This window comes from Lithobates pipiens, unplaced genomic scaffold (assembly GCF_037356315.1).
Source record: "Lithobates pipiens isolate NorthernLeopardFrog02 unplaced genomic scaffold, aLitPip1_a1.2 Scaffold_35, whole genome shotgun sequence".
NCBI classification, from domain to species: Eukaryota; Metazoa; Chordata; class Amphibia; order Anura; family Ranidae; genus Lithobates; species Lithobates pipiens.
Window position 1 is genome coordinate 14237710 of NW_027507811.1, and position 18224 is coordinate 14255933.

Genomic DNA, 18224 nt, shown 5'->3' on the forward strand with positions numbered 1-18224 from the left:
TAAGGAGCATTCTTCTCACTGATCACCAATGTAATGGACATTCTTCTCACTGATCACCAATGTAAGGAGCATTCTTCCCACTGATCACCAATGTAATGGACATTCTTCCCTCTGACCACAAATGTAAGGAGCATTCTTCCCACTGATCACCAATGTAAGAAACATTTTTCTCACTGACCTCCGATGTAAGGGGCATTCTTCCCACTGACCTCCAAATTTAAAGGACATTCTTCCCACTGACCACCAATTTAGAGGAAAGTCTTCCCACTGACCATAAATGTAAGGGCCGTTCTTCCCACTGACCACCGATGTAAGGGGCATTCTTCCCACTGATCACCAATGTAAGGGGCATTCTTCCCACTGATCACAAATGTAAGGGGCATTCTTCCCACTGATCACAAATGTAAGGGGCATTCTTCCCAATGACCACCAATGTAAGGAGCATTTTTCTCACTGACCTCCCAATTTAAAGGACATTCTTCCCACTGACCACCAATTTAGAGGAAAGTCTTCCCACTGACCATCAATGTAAGGGCCGTTCTTCCCACTGACCACCAATGTAAGGAACATTCTTCCCACTGATCACAAATGTAAGGAACATTCTTCCCACATGACCACCAATGTAAGGAGCATTCTTCCCACATGACCACCAATGTAAGGAGCATTCTTCCCACATGACCACCAATGTAAGGAACATTCTTCTCACTGATCACCAATGTAAGGAACATTTTTTCCAATTTTTCTTTATTAAAAATCTTGCAATCAATAAGCATAAAATCACTATATATAATATACATAAATATATACATATTTACATAAATGAGAATAAATATAGCAAATCTGCTCTCAAACAAAAAAAATACTTTATATTTACAGCAAAAACAAAACTCATCATGAGCATGTCATTATTGGGAATAATCTTACTACGACTCACACCATTATACCAGACAAACCTGTGAGGTCGAGAAACAAACCCGCACATATTATGCATGCAGCCCTTCTTCAAAAAGAAGATACTATCATACTAACCAACAAAAGCTAAGGGAGTGAAAGAAACAGAAAAAGAAAAGAGCTCCTCACCCAGAGATGGGCAGTTCACCAAAGGCAGGTCTGATATTCCTCCACGCCCTTATCCAGACTGTCTGAGGCCCCCTGCCCTTCTCAAGACCCCGAATTTTCCCAACCTCACCCAGAATATCGTGCACCCCCACTTCAACAGAGAGGACTTTCTTCCGCAGGGTAATCTGGCACCATGCATTCCATGTGAAGTAACGGACAACTATACTAACTAAAAACAGTGTATCCAAATCAAAATCTCAGCGAGTCGGGAATGCCCCATACACCCACTGCGCATAACTCATGCAATAGAAAAAGGGGATGCCTAGAGCCCTCCCCACCCTTTTATACACCTCTATGTTAAAGAGGAAGTAAACCCTGATGGGTTTACTTCCTCTTTTTTTCCCTGCAAAGGTAAAGCATAATGGACTACTATGCATCGCATAGTAGCTCATTATGTGTCACTTACCTGACACAGGAGCCAGCGAAGTCGCCGCTGTCCCCTGTAGTCCGCCGCATCCATCTTGCTGGTGGCGTCTCGCAGCTCCGACGAATCACAGCGGCGAAGCCGCGATGACGTCACTCCCGCGCATGCGCACGGGAGTCGCGTCTCGCAGCTCCGCCGCTGCCATTCGGCGAAGCCGCGATGACGTCACTTTAGGCAAATCCAGGCAAATACGGCAAATACGGCAAATACGGCAAATAGGCAAATACGTCACAATTAGGCAAATCCATTCTTGGACTTGCCGCATTTAGTGCGCCTGCGCGCCGCTGTCTACGGCGCATGCGCCGTAGACAGCGGTGCCCATTTTCGGGCAAATATCTCCTAAACCATATAGGTTTAGGAGATATTGCTTGGACCTACAGGTAAGCCTTAATCTAGGCTTACCTGTAGGTCAAAGTGGTTTGAAAGGGTTTACTTCCTCTTTAAAGGGACACTGGAGCAAAAAGTGGTCCATAGACTCCACTTTACCAACATACTCCACTCTAGGACAATCCCGATCATCCATAGGGCGATGCTTCAAGTTCCCTCTCACATAGAGCCTTCCATGGAAAGCGAGCCAGGCTTGATCCCTAAGCTTCAAGGGGATTCTTTCTAAATTGATTAAACGCAACCCCTCCTTCATTACAGACCCTGGGCAATCCCTTAAAGCCAGTGACACACTGAAAGCAGAGCTCAAATCCTCTTCTCCAGAAGCTTCCTGGGGAGGGACTTGATATCCTCCATTGTCACTTGCCACTGCCAAAGTATTTTCAGACACGGGGGAACATAAGGCGGGAGCTTGCCATGTTGGACTCTTAGACTTTTCACTGGCCCGCCATCTTCCCAGCATCGCAGAAAAGGCCTAAAACAAGATTGAAAAATACCCACCCATTCCGGCAGGGATTCTCTGCTAGCATGTTACCAAGACTGTACTTTAAAAACAGCAGAGAAAAGAAAACTATTGGGTTGACCATTCCTAGGCCACCCTCCCGCCTAGACAGGTAAGTTACATTGCGTTTGATCAGGTTCAGCCTACTTCCCCATAACAGTTGGAAAAAACAGCTGTACACCCTTGCATAGTGAGATACTGGCAAGATACAGACGAAGGTGACATATAAAAAAAATTGGGACCAGGTACGTTTTGATCAAGTCAACCCTCTCCCTCAAGGAAAGCTTCCATTTCTTCCAGCTTGCTACTTTGGCATTGGCACACACCAACCTGCTTTCCCAAATTCGATGACCATAGTCACCAGGACCAAATTTGATGCCGAACACTTTAATTTCCTGCTGGGGCTCTGGGAAGGCACCCGGAAGTTCAAAGCTTTCACCCTCCTCACCCATCCAGAAAACTTCACTCTTTTCATGGCTGACTTTAGAACCAGAAGCCTCCGTGTACTGCTCTATTATTGAGACCACCTCCTGCACCTCCTCCGTCCCAGAGACAATAAGACACATCATCAGCATAGGCCACGACCTTCAAAGTCGGCACACTAGCAATGCCCAAAGGCAACCCGCACAAAGATTCACTCTTTAGCCTTCTTATGAAGGGGTCGATTGCGAATGCATATAACAGGGGGCTCAGAGGACATCCCTGGCGCACTCCAGAGACAACCTCAAAAGGGCGTCCAACCCAACCATTAACCAGTGGGAAGCTCTCAGCCCCTCTATATAATGTCTTCAGCCAATCTATAAACCTCCCCTGCAGGCCGTAGCTACCAAGTAGCAAATACAGGTACTCTTGATAGAGTCAATCAAAAGCCTTCGCCTGATCCAATGCCAGCAAGTACTTTCTCCATCCAGCAGCCTTGCATCGTTCCAAAGCCTTCCAGACAGCTAAACCGCTGAAAAGGTACTTCTACCTTGGACTGCTGATGACTGGACAACAAATCGCCTGCCACTGACGACAAGCGCCAAAAAAGAATCTTTGCCAAGATCTTTCTATCAACATTGAGAAGACTGATGGGGCGCCAATTCTCAATCATTGAGGGGTCTTTACCTTTTGACAGAAGAATCACAGCGGATTGCCTCATGGAGGGAGGGAGCGAACCTTCTTCTAGACAGTTGTTATAAAAATCTGCTAAAAAGGGAGCCAGAATGGACTTAAAACACTTGTACAATTCAGCTGTCAACCCATCTGGCCCAGGCGATTTTTTGGTAGCCAGCTTCTCTATAGCTCGAACTACCTCATCCACTGAAATTGGTTCTGTCAAATCCATCAAAGACAATGTACCACTTCCCAATCCTGGAGTAGAATCCAGAAAGCTTTCCATCTTGTCCCAACAAAGGTCCTTTCTTCCCAGAAGGTCTGCGTAATATGATCTGAAGATCTCCAGGATCCCTGATCTGGACTTCACCAGGGAACCCGTACTATTCCTCAGGCCTATGACCGTCTTAAAGAGGGAGTCCGCCGGGAGTCCGTTTTTTTTTTTTTTTAAAAGCCAGCAGCTACAAATATTGCAGCTGCTGACTTTTAAAATAGTGACACTTACCTGTCCAGCGTGCCCGCGATGTCGGCACCCAAAGCCGATCTCTTGATCGTCTCTCGGGTGCTGCCGCCGCCGCCATCTTGGGTATGGGAATCAGGAAGTGGAGCCTTTCGGCTTCATTTCCCGGTTCCCTACTGCACATGCGCGAGTCGCGCTGCCCAATAAGGATGGACCTGCTGCCTCTGGGATCTGTGTGTTTCCCAGCAGGCAGTGGGGGACTTTCGGAAAGGGGCAGAATCTACACCCCTTTCCGCAGAGAGCTATCCCGGAAGTGGGTGCAGATACCTGTACTGTACAGGTACCTGCACCCCCCTCCCCCCTGAAAGGTGCCAATTGTGGCGCCGGAGGGGGGGAGGATTCCAATGAGCGGAAGGTCCACTTTAGGGTGGACCTCCGCTTTAACTGCTATGCCTTGCTTACAGTTCTGGTAAGGATCAGGCGAGTGATATTTTCCATAATTCCTCTCCAGAACCAAGGAGGCATGTCGGTATTGACACTTTCTAAGAAGAAACTTCACCTCAGAGATCTCCCCTGGATCTCCTCTATACGAGACAAGACGATCAAGCTTCCTCCGCAAATGCTGTACATACCAAGCTGCTTCTTCTTACTTATGGCCTTGAAAAGTCCAATCGCCCTTTGTTTCACAAGTTCCCACCACTCTGACTTAATGCTACAAAAGTCTAGAATAGAAACCTGTGCCTGAAAAAAATCCTCAAAGGATTGTCTTACCTCTTCCAGGAGAGCTGAATTCAGTTTCCAGGTACCCCTTCCCCTGGATGTCACAGACAGTATACAGTGGTCAGAGAACTCCACCGCCCTCAACTCCGGAGCCGAGAAAGCAGAGTTCTCCTTTAAAAAAAAAAACTATCTATCCTACTCTGACTATTCCCTCTCTGAAATGTGAATCTTGTGCTGCCAGGGCAGTGCTAAATATGCACATCTACCAGGCCTGCTTGTCTCACCATATCTCTAAGAAAAACGCTATCGTAACCCAGCCTGTCTATGGAGCCTCTCCTGTCTTCAGGCCTAATTATGGTGTTAAAATCACCTCCAAAGACAACCTGCTGGGACGTAAAAAGGAAGAGCTTGATCTCTGTGAGGAGGCATTTCCTGCTCCATTTTGACTGCGGTCCATAGATATTAATCAGACGCAGGTCCTGCCCCCCAACAGAGACGTCCAAGACCATGCATCTCCCAATCTCTACCTCAATTACCCGCCGGCACGTTACCATATCGGTTTTAAAAAGGACCGCAACTCCGCTGCAGGGCTCAGCCACAAGAGACCAAAAGGAGGGACCGCATCTCCACTCCTTTTTGCTAGATGGACATCAGCCAAAGTATTGAGCCAGGTCTCTTGCAAAAATAAAATCTCTGCATCAAATTCGCTGAGCAAAAATAAGGAAATATCACGAGCTCTTGCAGATTTAATGCTGGCGAAACCTTTATCGGAGTGGGAACTGCCATCAGGATGATTGGGGTAGTAGTTTCTTAACCTTTGCCACACTCTCATCACCAGAAACAGCTCTCTTCAGACTATGTGACTCCCCCTCATCCATGGATGATAAAGAGAAGGATATATCAGACATCCCATCACCTGACAAAACTGAAAAAGTATTACCAAGAGGAACCCCTCCTGGGTCCGGCTCTGAGGAATAAAATAACCACTTTATTTGTTTTCCTCTTCTTCTTTTTCTTCCTCCTAAACTTCTCCCACCCCTCATCATCCGAATCCCCCTCAACAGAGGGCGAGACATGGGATATGGACACCCTTCCATCAGCCCCACCCCCATCCAGCACCCCCACATTCCCCTGACCACGTTTGCGCTGCTGAAGGACAGGGACTGGAGGCTGAGTGGGAAGATCCGCTAAACCTGCCCCCCCAGCAGCTTCTGCTAGTCTGGAGGATCTACGTACAGCAGGACCAGGGACCACCACAGGAGGGACAGACTCTGGGACCACATCACTAGGGGAAACAGAATCCGAAACAACAGATCCAACAGACACAGGAGGGACAGACTCAGGGACCACATTACCAGGGGAAACAGAATCCGAAACAACAGATATAACAGACACAGGGGGGACAACAACAGTTTCAGTGGCCTCATCCTCCTTATCTAGCCTCTGCAGCTCAGCCTCCAATCCTGGCAAGTTATGTAAAGCCTCAGGGCACTGACTATAAGGATGACCAAGCTTTTGGCACAAATTGCACCGAATTTGGGTAAAATCCTTTGCCAAATGGTCCAGATCTTGGCATAGTGAACACTTCTTACAGGTACAGGTAGATGCAAAATGGTCTTTTTCACCACATTTATTACAGACTTTAGGCTGACCCTGGTAGAATATTGTCAGCCGATCCCTCCCCAGAAAGGCTGAACAGGGGAGATGTCAAACTACATATCCCAGCATCCCCAATTTTAGTGACACTGTCCAGGCCCCTGTCCATATCCCATGTTCATCCAGGACCTTCCGCAGTGGAGTGGGGACCTTACCATATCGGCGTAGCCATACTATTAAATCAGCCTCTGGTATGGATTTGTTGCGCACCAGGATGGTCACCGATTTTATCAGAGGCTGCCTGGAAATCACCTTTGGCACCAAACCACTCCACTGCGGAAGGCCCTTGCACCTCCTATATCGCTCCCAAAATAAATCCAAGCCCCCAGGCTTTACAAAGGACAAATCAAACTCATAACTCCCCACTGGGCAAATCAAAGCAAATATATCCAAGGCTTTAAACCCCATTTCCAAAACCAGCTCAGCCACCCTCCTCCCTTACTGGTGGGGTCCCCTCCCCCTCCCACTTCAGCTGAACCACATTTCTCCTCCTGTACCCGCCAACCATCCCACCACCAAACCTCCCCAAATTGTGACCACCAATATTTACAAAATTCCCTTCACCTTCCTTGGTGCGACTCCCCAAAACTGACGTGTAACTCCCCACATTCCTCCCAGCAGAAGAGACATTTGTGTGTTTTGAACCATCTGACACATTTCTAGCAGATATCGATTGTACAGATTTGGTCTGCACAATCGATGAGTCTTTCCTCTGAGCAGAGAGAGAAATGTCATTTTTGACATCCATGGCTTCCACTGCACATGGTGCAGTATGCTGACCCCCTCCCCCACCAACATCAGTCCACTCTGCTGGAACACAGGGAAGCTCAGGTGAGGCAATCACATTGCAGGTGTCAGTCATAGTGTGTGAAACTGCAGCAAACTTGGTAGAGGGACTACAGGTCTCAGCAAATGCAGGTGTGGTAACATCCCTGTTCAGGGGGTTTGGTGCAGGTTCATTCCCTGCCTTGGTTGATTTTTCTTCTCATCCTCAGGGACCTCTGATGGATTATCAGAAATGGCCAACTTGTCTCCTCTCAGGGGTGACTCCATCCGCTGGATGAAGGTCAGGGTGCCATGCTCACTCTCAACCCCCTGGCTGGTTGCCACTGGCGATTCCAAGGCCTTACATGGGGGGAGAGGAGCAGAGGCAGATGGACCCGGGTCATCCATTACCTGAGGCTGATCCACTGAACATGCTGAGGACTGGCTGACAAATCTCCTCTCGTTGTCAAATTTTTCTTTAAAAACTCCACTTTTTTCTTTCAACTTCTCCAACAATAAAGTTTGCTGCTTTACCTTTTCCTCCTAATCCTGTAACTCAGGCTTCATGGCTGTGCGATTTTTTTTACTCCAGGCCTGGAAGTATTTGGCTTTGAAGTTTTTATGCTCAGCTTTCAAAACTTTAAGCTTCTCCTCCGCTCTCCCAATCGCCTTAAAGCGATTGACAACCTTCTGGCTGAAAACACTGGCATCCACACCAGGGCCTGGACCTACAGACAGATCCTCCACCTCCTCCTCACTGGGCCCTGTGTCATCAGGGGGATCCCTCCCAGGGCCTCCCCCAGGATCAGGCATTATTCCTGGGCCAAGCTAGCAGGCAAGGCCCAGGCTTGAAAAAGGGTGGTTCTCAAAGAGAGCTCTTTGGGGGTGTCCTCCTCCTCCTTCCCACTGACCTCCAACGTAAGGGACATTCCTCCCACTGACCTCCAATGTAAGGGACATTCCTCCCACTGATCACCAATGTAAGGGACATTCTTCCCACTGATCTCCCAGTTTAAGGGAGAGTCTTCCCACTGACCATCAATGTAAGGAACATTCTTTCCACTGATCACCAATGTAGGGAACATGGAAATAAACTGTGGTATTTGTAGTGGCTCCATGTATCCATAGAATATCAACTTACATACTTCTGAAAGTGGATCTTGTAGGTTCTCTGTCTCGCTAATAACCCCCCACCATTCAATGGATAATGGGCAATCAAGGATCTGATCAAATTCCAATCATCGATCATCAGTGGCGTAACTAGAACCTTCAGTGCCCCGATGCAAGAAACCATGAAGGGCCCCCCTGAACCCCAGCCAGGGCCCTTCCCTCCGAGTCCAGCGGTGGAACTCCAGGGTATGGTCACAGGTATGACCTTTATGAGCCCTGTAGTTCCACCACTGGTATCAGTAGTTTTTATTTATTTATTTTTTAATTTTTAGGTGCCCCATTGGAGGACTGTCCCTAGGCAGGATGGGGTCCCCGTCCCCAGAAGAGATGAGGTCCTTTTCTCCAGGGCAGATGAAGTTACTGCCCCCAGGTGAGAAGGGGTCCCTGTTCCCAGGGGAGGTGGGGGTCCCTGTCCCCATGTGAGAAGGGGTCCCTGTCCCCAGGGGGAGATGGAGGGGGTATGTGTGTGGGGGATGGTGTCCTCTCACTCACCATGACCAAGCTGTAGGCCGTGCACTCATCCATGTTGGCCTGGGCTCCATCCAGTGTGCTGGACGGGCGATCAGCATATCTCCCAGAAAGACCTTTCATCATCTGTGTATGACGGGGGAGGAGAGGGGCTGGCAGACAAGCCTGCAGTGTCCTCTGGGGGGCTCTCATAGGGCTGCACTGCATCTGTGTGCAGTGTGGGCCGGACCCAGGGGGGGGGGGCGGGACTCTGGCTGGGGAGAACAGACATCAGACTGAGCGGCAATGCATGGAGCAGGAGAAGGGTACTCTGAGGAGCCGGCCGAGGACACAGGTCATGCGGGGAATGCACAACTAAAGAGCAACCAGGGTGATAGTCGAGTATGGAGCTCTGCTAGTCACCCTCCACCTCCAGCCACCCGTGTGCATGGTGAACTGGTACCCCTAGCTGCCTATGCTGCTGGCCGCCATATGTAGAGGGAGCTGCATGGGCCCCCTGCATCACAGGGCCTGGTTGCAGTCACGACTGCTACACCCCCTATAGTTACGCCCCTGCCAATCATCTGAAAATTACGGTCATTAATAAAAAGGACAAATTATCGCAATGTGTACAGCATTCTTTTTTTATTTCACAAAATAAGAGAGTAACACACAATAAGACCATTATTGAATCTAAATCAAATCTTATATAACTGAATTAAAACCTTATATCTAAATTGATTAATAATTATACATTGGCTGGAACATGAAAGTCTTCAGTTAAAACGTCAAAGAACAGCGACATACGGCAACCAATAGAGATCTACTTGCCCATGCCTTAGTTCTGTGGTGTCGTCTGTGTGAGTGCGGGACCAAATCAGCCCCATTTATTTAGAGGAGCATTTTACGCAGACCTATAAACCATCACATCCCCGAAACCCAAAAAATACATGATTAATGAACCCCCAATACACACTGGTAGACGAAGCCAGACACTTGGGCTCATCCGTCTTCCTCCCTCAGAGCTTCTGAGGCCCCCCTTGAGCTCCAAACATTCTCCAACTTGTCTATTTGTCTTAAATGACTGGTTCTGGCACCTTCCTTGTGCTCTATGAGGGCTTCCCACCCATTGAGAACTCAATGTTGGTCTTTTATTTTATTCTAAGAGGAAAGCAAAACAGAGGAACGAGGACATCCAAGTGTGGGCAGGAAGAGAGCCCGGGAACCACCAGGATCTCCAAGAAATACGCTATATTACCAAAAGTATTGGGACACCTGCCTTTACACACACATGAACTTTAATGGCATCCCAGTCTTAGTCTGTAGGGTTCAATATTGAGTTGGCCCACCCTTTGCAGCTACAACAGCTTCAACTCTTCTGGGAAGGCTGTCCACAAGGTTAAGGAGTGTTTGTCCATGGGAATGTTGGAACATTCTTCCTGTGAGATCAGGCGCTGATCTTGGACAAGAAGGCCTGGCTCGCAGTCTCCGCTCGAATTTATCCCAAAGGTGTTCTAATGGGGTTGAGGTCAGGACTCCACCCCAAAAAACTTGCTCATCCATGTCTTTATGGACCTTGCTTGTGCGCTGGTTCAAATCATTTGGTGAGTGGGGATCATGGTTGTTTTTCAGGGGTTGGGTTTGGTCTCTTAGTTCCAGTGAAGGGAACTCTTAAGGCGTCAGCATACCAAGACATTTTGGACCATTTCATGCTCCCAACTTTGTGGGAACAGTTTGGGGATGGGCCCTTCCTGTTGTAGTTACGTGTCCTGACCACAACCCGATAGCACACCTTTGGGATGAATTAGAGAGGAGTCTCCGCTCGAATTCGTCGCAAAGGTGTTCTATCGTGTTGAGGTCAGGACCTCTCATCCAACATCAGTGCCTGACCTCACAAATGCCCTCGACCTCAATGACCTCAACCCAATAGAACACCTTTGGGATGAATTAAAGTGGAGACTGAGAACCAGGCCTTCTCAGTGCCTGACCTCACAGATGCTCTTCTGTAAGAACGGTCAAACATTCCCATAGACACACTCCTAAACCTTGTGGACAGCCTTCCCAGAAGAGTTGAAGGTGTTATAGCCGCAAAGGGCGGGCCAACTCAATATTAAACCCTACGGACTGAGACTGGGATGCCATTAAAGGCCAGTGTCCCAATACTTTTGGTAATATAGTGTACATACGAGTTAGAGACTCAGCCCAATAGACACCACCTGTAACTAAAGAGGTAACGTTTCCTAGCAGGAATCCCTACATACCGTATTCTTATAACACAGTTTTTCTATGTACTAAACAATTCTACATGTTAAATACTTCTTCTGGTACCTAATTAGATTTTATATATGTTTAAAGTTTTCCCGCACTCTGAACGTAAAAAAAAAAAAAAAGGGACACTAATCATCATGAAGCCTCCGATGTTTAACAAGGTTTCCTTTCTCAGAGAAACTTTTCTTGCACACAGTACACGAGAAAGGACGCTCGCCTGTGTGAATCCTCTGGTGGTTAACAAGGTCTCCTTTCTTAATAAAACACTTCCCGCAGTCGGAGCACTGGTAAGGACGCTCACCGGTGTGGCTCCTCTGGTGTTTAATAAGAGTGCCCTTTTCGTTAAAGCGTTTCTCGCACACCGTGCACGCGTAAGGGCGCTCGCCTGTGTGAATTCTCTGGTGAGTCATAAGGTCGGCTTTCTGCACGAAACCTTTCCCGCACTCTGAGCACGAGTACGGGCGCTCACCTGTGTGAATCCTCTGGTGCACAACGAGGGAGTTTTTCACCCTGAAACTTTTCTGGCACACCGAGCACGAATAAGGGCGCTCGCCCGTGTGAATTCTCTGGTGAATAACAAGCGAGGTTTTCATTATGAAACCTCTACCGCACACGGAACACGTATGGGGGCGTTCACCTGTGTGACTTTTTTGGTGTATATGAAGGCTTCCTTTCTCGGTAAAAGATTTCCCACACTCTGAACAGGAAAAAGGACGCTCTCCTGTGTGAATTCTCTGATGCTTAAGGAGGTCTCCCTTTTGAACAAAACTCTTCCCACACTCAGAACATGGAAAAGGACACTCCCCCGTGTGTCTTTTCTGGTGCAGAAGAAGTTTTGCTTTCTCAGCAAAACATTTCCCGCACTCCGCGCATGAGAAAGGACGCTCACTCGAGTGCCTTTTCTTGTGTGCAAGAAGCTTTGCTTTGTCAGCAAAACTTTTCCCACACTCTGGGCATGTGAAAGAACTCTCACCCGTGTGAGTTTTCTTGTGTACTACAAGCTTTCCATTGTCAGTAAAACATCTCCCGCACTCTGCACATGAGAAACGTTCCTTGTCTGTGTGAAAATTCTGGTGGTTAACTAAATTTCCTTTACGCGTAAAAGTTTTCTCACACTCAGAACAGGAATAGGGGCCTTCGTCTATGTGAATTTTTTGGTGTCTAAGAAGTTTTCCTCTCTCAGCAAAACGTTTCCCGCAGTCTGAACATGAATAAGGGCGTTTATTCTTGTGAGTCTTCTGGTGTTTTACAAGATCGCCTTTGTTGTCGAATGTTTTTCCGCACTCTGAACATTTTGGGACATAGTGTCCATCTATGGAAAAAACATTTTTAAGGAAATGTTTAAAGTATTTTTCATGCTTTACGTTAAAGGAGCCATATATGCTGGTCTAGCATTCAACAGTATCAAATAAAAGTTGGCATAAAATAGAGTGCAATCACAGCAAACAATATGAATACAACACAGATCAATGACCCAATACTCCCGAACCACAGATCATGATGTTATATTGAGGAATGGAGATGGACCTTTCATATGGTGTACAGTATCTCCTCCTCATTTGTTGGGAACATGACGTTATATTGAGGAATAGAGATGGACCTTTCATATGGTGTACAGTATCTCCTCCTCATTTGTTGGGAACATGACGTTATATTGAGGAATGGAGATGGACCTTTCATATGGTGTACAGTATCTCCTCCACATTTTTTGGGAACATGACGTTATATTGAGGAATAGAGATGGACCTTTCATATGGTGTACAGTATCTCCTCCTCATTTGTTGGGAACATGACGTTATATTGAGGAATGGAGATGGACCTTTCATATGGTGTACAGTATCTCCTCCTCATTTGCTGGGAACATGACGTTATATTGAGGAATGGAGATGGACCTTTCATATGGTGTACAGTATCTCCTCCACATTTTTTGGGAACATGACGTTATATTGAGGAATAGAGATGGACCTTTCATATGGTGTACAGTATCTCCTCCTCATTTGTTGGGAACAGGACGTTATATTGAGGAATGGAGATGGACCTTTCATATGATGTACAGAATCTCCTCCTCATCTGTTGGGAACATGACGTTATATTGAGGAATGGAGATGGACCTTTCATATGGTGTACAGAATCTCCTCCTCATTTGTTGGGAACATGACGTTATATCAAGGAATGGAGATGGACCTTTCATATGGTGTACAGTATCTCCTCCTCATTTGTTGGGAACATGACGTTATATTGAGGAATGGAGATGGACCTTTCATATGGTGTACAGAATCTCCTCCTCATTTGTTGGGAACATGACGTTATATTGAGGAATGGAGATGGACCTTTCATATGGTGTACAGTATCTCCTCCTCATTTGTTGGGAACATGATGTTATATTGAGGAATGGAGATGGACCTTTCATATGGTGTACAGAATCTCCTCCTCATTTGTTGGGAACATGACGTTATATTGAGGAATGGAGATGGACCTTTCATATGGTGTACAGTATCTCCTCCTCATTTGTTAGGAACATGACGTTATATTGAGGAATGGAGATGGACCTTTCATATGATGTACAGTATCTCCACCTCATTTGTTGGGAACATGACATTATATTGAGGAATGGAAATGGACCTTTCATATGGTGTACAGTAGAAGAGGCACGTGGGGGAGGAAATATTATTATAAGTTCAGTTTTGGACAAGTTGAGTTTAAGGAAGTGTTGTGACATCCATACAGATATGTCTGTTAGTAGGTTAGTGATGCGTGAGGAGAGTGATTGAGTGAGTTGAGGGGGTGGAGAGATAGATTTGTGTGTCATCAGCGTAGAAATGATATTGAAAGCCGTGAGAGGCTATCAGCTGACCCAGGGAAGAGGTGTAGATTGAAAGTAAAAGAGGTCCAAGAACAGAACCTTGGGGGACTCCGACAGAGAAGGGAAGAGGAGTGGAGGAAGTAGAATTGTAAGTGACACTGAAGGTGCGTTGGGATAGGTAGGATGAAAGCCACTGAAGAGCACAGTCATGGAGACCAAGGGAGTAACGTTTTTTTGAGGAGGAGAGGGTGGTCAACCGTGTCAAAGACAGCTGAAAGGTCCAGAAGTAGGAGTACAGAATAGTGTCCGTTGGTTTTTGCAGTTAGTAGGTCATTTGTGAGCTTTAAAAGAGCAGTTTCTGTTGAGTGTTGAGGGCGAAATCCAGATTGAAGGGGATCAAGAAGGTTGTTTTAAATGAGGTAGTCACTCAGTTGGTTGTAAACCAGGCGCTCAAGGAGTTTAGAGGAAAATGGGAGCAAGGAGATAGGGCGTAGGTTGTTAGGATTGGTAGGGTCCAAGGATGTCTTTTTAAGTATGGGGGTGACCAGTGCATGTTTTTGAGCATTGGGGAAAATGCCAGAGGTGAGGGAGAGATTGAAGATGTGGGTTAGAGAGTGTAGTATAGAGTCAGATGGCGACCGTAGTGTTTGAGAGGGAATAGGATCCAGGGGGCAGGTGGTTAGGTGGGCGTTAGAAAGGAGTTTAGCAACTTCGTCTGTAGTAGCAATTTTGAATAAGGGGAGTGTTGAGAGTACCTGTTGTAGTGGGGTCTTAACTGGGGGAGATACCTGTAGAGTGGAGATTTCATCACGGATTGTATCAATCTTGTTTTTGAAGTGATTAGCAATCTCCTGGGCAGTAAGTGAGACAGGGGGTGGAGGCGGCAGAGGACGGAGTAGGGAGTTGAACATAGAGAAAAGTTTACGGGGACTGGACGAGAAGGTGTTAATAAGAGTTGTAAAGTAGGTCTGCTTGGCAGTGTGGGGGAAAGAGTAGTATTTTTGGAAATTTGGAAATTTTTTGGAAAAAGGACAACTTATCGCAATGTGTACAGCATTCTTTTTTTATTTCACAAAATAAGAGAGTAACACACAATAAGACCATTATTGAATCTAAATCAAATCTTATATAACTGAATTAAAACCTTATATCTAAATTGATTAATAATTATACATTGGCTGGAACATGAAAGTCTTCAGTTAAAACGTCAAAGAACAGCGACATACGGCAACCAATAGAGATCTACTTGCCCATGCCTTAGTTCTGTGGTGTCGTCTGTGTGAGTGCGGGACCAAATCAGCCCCATTTATTTCGAGGAGCATTTTACGCAGACCTATAACCATCACATCCCCGAAAACCAAAAAATACATGATTGATGAACCCCCAATACACACTGGTAGATGAAGCCAGCCACTTGGGCTCATCTGTCTTCCTCCCTCAGAGCTTCTGAGGCCCCCCTTGAGCTCCAAACATTCTCCAACTTGTCTATTTGTCTTAAATGACTGGTTCTGGCAGCTTCCTTGTGCTCTATGAGGGCTTCCCACCCATTGAGAACTCAATGTTGGTCTTTTATTTTATTCTAAGAGGAAAGCAAAACAGAGGAACGAGGACATCCAAGTGTGGGCAGGAAGAGAGCCCAGGAACCACCAGGATCTCCAAGAAATACGCTATATTACCAAAAGTATTGGGACACCTGCCTTTACACACACATGAACTTTAATGGCATCCCAGTCTTAGTCTGTAGGGTTCAATATTGAGTTGGCCCACCCTTTGCAGCTACAACAGCTTCAACTCTTCTGGGAAGGCTTTCCACAAGGTTAAGGAGTGTTTGTCCATGGGAATGTTGGAACATTCTTCCTGTGAGATCAGGCGCTGATCTTGGACAAGAAGGCCTGGCTCGCAGTCTCCGCTCGAATTTATCCCAAAGGTGTTCTAATGGGGTTGAGGTCAGGACTCCACCCCAAAAAACTTGCTCATCCATGTCTTTATGGACCTTGCTTGTGCGCTGGTTCAAATCATTTGGTGAGTGGGGATCATGGTTGTTTTTCAGGGGTTGGGTTTGGTCTCTTAGTTCCAGTGAAGGGAACTCTTAAGGCGTCAGCATACCAAGACATTTTGGACCATTTCATGCTCCCAACTTTGTGGGAACAGTTTGGGGATGGGCCCTTCCTGTTGTAGTTACGTGTCCTGACCACAACCCGATAGCACACCTTTGGGATGAATTAGAGAGGAGTCTCCGCTCGAATTCGTCGCAAAGGTGTTCTATCGTGTTGAGGTCAGGACCTCTCATCCAACATCAGTGCCTGACCTCACAAATGCCCTCGACCTCAATGACCTCAACCCAATAGAACACCTTTGGGATGAATTAAAGTGGAGACTGAGAACCAGGCCTTCTCAGTGCCTGACCTCACAGATGCTCTTCTGTAAGAACGGTCAAACATTCCCATAGACACACTCCTAAACCTTGTGGACAGCCTTCCCAGAAGAGTTGAAGGTGTTATAGCCGCAAAGGGCGGGCCAACTCAATATTAAACCCTACGGACTGAGACTGGGATGCCATTAAAGGCCAGTGTCCCAATACTTTTGGTAATATAGTGTACATACGAGTTAGAGACTCAGCCCAATAGACACCACCTGTAACTAAAGAGGTAACGTTTCCTAGCAGGAATCCCTACATACCGTATTCTTATAACACAGTTTTTCTATGTACTAAACAATTCTACATGTTAAATACTTCTTCTGGTACCTAATTAGATTTTATATATGTTTAAAGTTTTCCCGCACTCTGAACGTAAAAAAAAAAAAGGGACACTAATCATCATGAAGCCTCCGATGTTTAACAAGGTTTCCTTTCTCAGAGAAACTTTTCTTGCACACAGTACACGAGAAAGGACGCTCGCCTGTGTGAATCCTCTGGTGGTTAACAAGGTCTCCTTTCTTAATAAAACACTTCCCGCAGTCGGAGCACTGGTAAGGACGCTCACCGGTGTGGCTCCTCTGGTGTTTAATAAGAGTGCCCTTTTCGTTAAAGCGTTTCTCGCACACCGTGCACGCGTAAGGGCGCTCGCCTGTGTGAATTCTCTGGTGAGTCATAAGGTCGGCTTTCTGCACGAAACCTTTCCCGCACTCTGAGCACGAGTACGGGCGCTCACCTGTGTGAATCCTCTGGTGCACAACGAGGGAGTTTTTCACCCTGAAACTTTTCTGGCACACCGAGCACGAATAAGGGCGCTCGCCCGTGTGAATTCTCTGGTGAATAACAAGCGAGGTTTTCATTATGAAACCTCTACCGCACACGGAACACGTATGGGGGCGTTCACCTGTGTGACTTTTTTGGTGTATATGAAGGCTTCCTTTCTCGGTAAAAGATTTCCCACACTCTGAACAGGAAAAAGGACGCTCTCCTGTGTGAATTCTCTGATGCTTAAGGAGGTCTCCCTTTTGAACAAAACTCTTCCCACACTCAGAACATGGAAAAGGACACTCCCCCGTGTGTCTTTTCTGGTGCAGAAGAAGTTTTGCTTTCTCAGCAAAACATTTCCCGCACTCCGCGCATGAGAAAGGACGCTCACTCGAGTGCCTTTTCTTGTGTGCAAGAAGCTTTGCTTTGTCAGCAAAACTTTTCCCACACTCTGGGCATGTGAAAGAACTCTCACCCGTGTGAGTTTTCTTGTGTACTACAAGCTTTCCATTGTCAGTAAAACATCTCCCGCACTCTGCACATGAGAAACGTTCCTTGTCTGTGTGAAAATTCTGGTGGTTAACTAAATTTCCTTTACGCGTAAAAGTTTTCTCACACTCAGAACAGGAATAGGGGCCTTCGTCTATGTGAATTTTTTGGTGTCTAAGAAGTTTTCCTCTCTCAGCAAAACGTTTCCCGCAGTCTGAACATGAATAAGGGCGTTTATTCTTGTGAGTCTTCTGGTGTTTTACAAGATCGCCTTTGTTGTCGAAAGTTTTTCCGCACTCTGAACATTTTGGGACATAGTGTCCATCTATGGAAAAAACATTTTTAAGGAAATGTTTAAAGTATTTTTCATGCTTTACGTTAAAGGAGCCATATATGCTGGTCTAGCATTCAACAGTATCAAATAAAAGTTGGCATAAAATAGAGTGCAATCACAGCAAACAATATGAATACAACACAGATCAATGACCCAATACTCCCGAACCACGGATCATGATGTTATATTGAGGAATGGAGATGGACCTTTCATATGGTGTACAGTATCTCCTCCACATTTTTTGGGAACATGACGTTATATTGAGGAATAGAGATGGACCTTTCATATGGTGTACAGTATCTCCTCCTCATTTGTTGGGAACATGACATTATATTGAGGAATGGAGATGGACCTTTCATATGGTGTACAGTATCTCCTCCTCATTTGTTGGGAACATGACGTTATAT

The 18224-nt window shown here is 46.4% G+C and overlaps 1 protein-coding gene across 1 annotated transcript in view; it reads right to left on the reverse strand.

The window, feature by feature from the left end:
• Positions 1–18224, reverse strand: part of LOC143955503 (uncharacterized) — a 55939-nt gene that overhangs the window by 10737 nt on the left and 26978 nt on the right. The window contains exons 14-17 of the mRNA XM_077465538.1: positions 16626–17808; positions 14987–14991; positions 11140–12322; positions 5975–5989 (exon numbers count right to left, since the gene is read on the reverse strand). Coding sequence (XP_077321664.1) covers positions 5975–5989; positions 11140–12322; positions 14987–14991; positions 16626–17808 — 2386 coding nt within the window. The remainder of the gene's footprint in view (positions 1–5974; positions 5990–11139; positions 12323–14986; positions 14992–16625; positions 17809–18224) is intronic.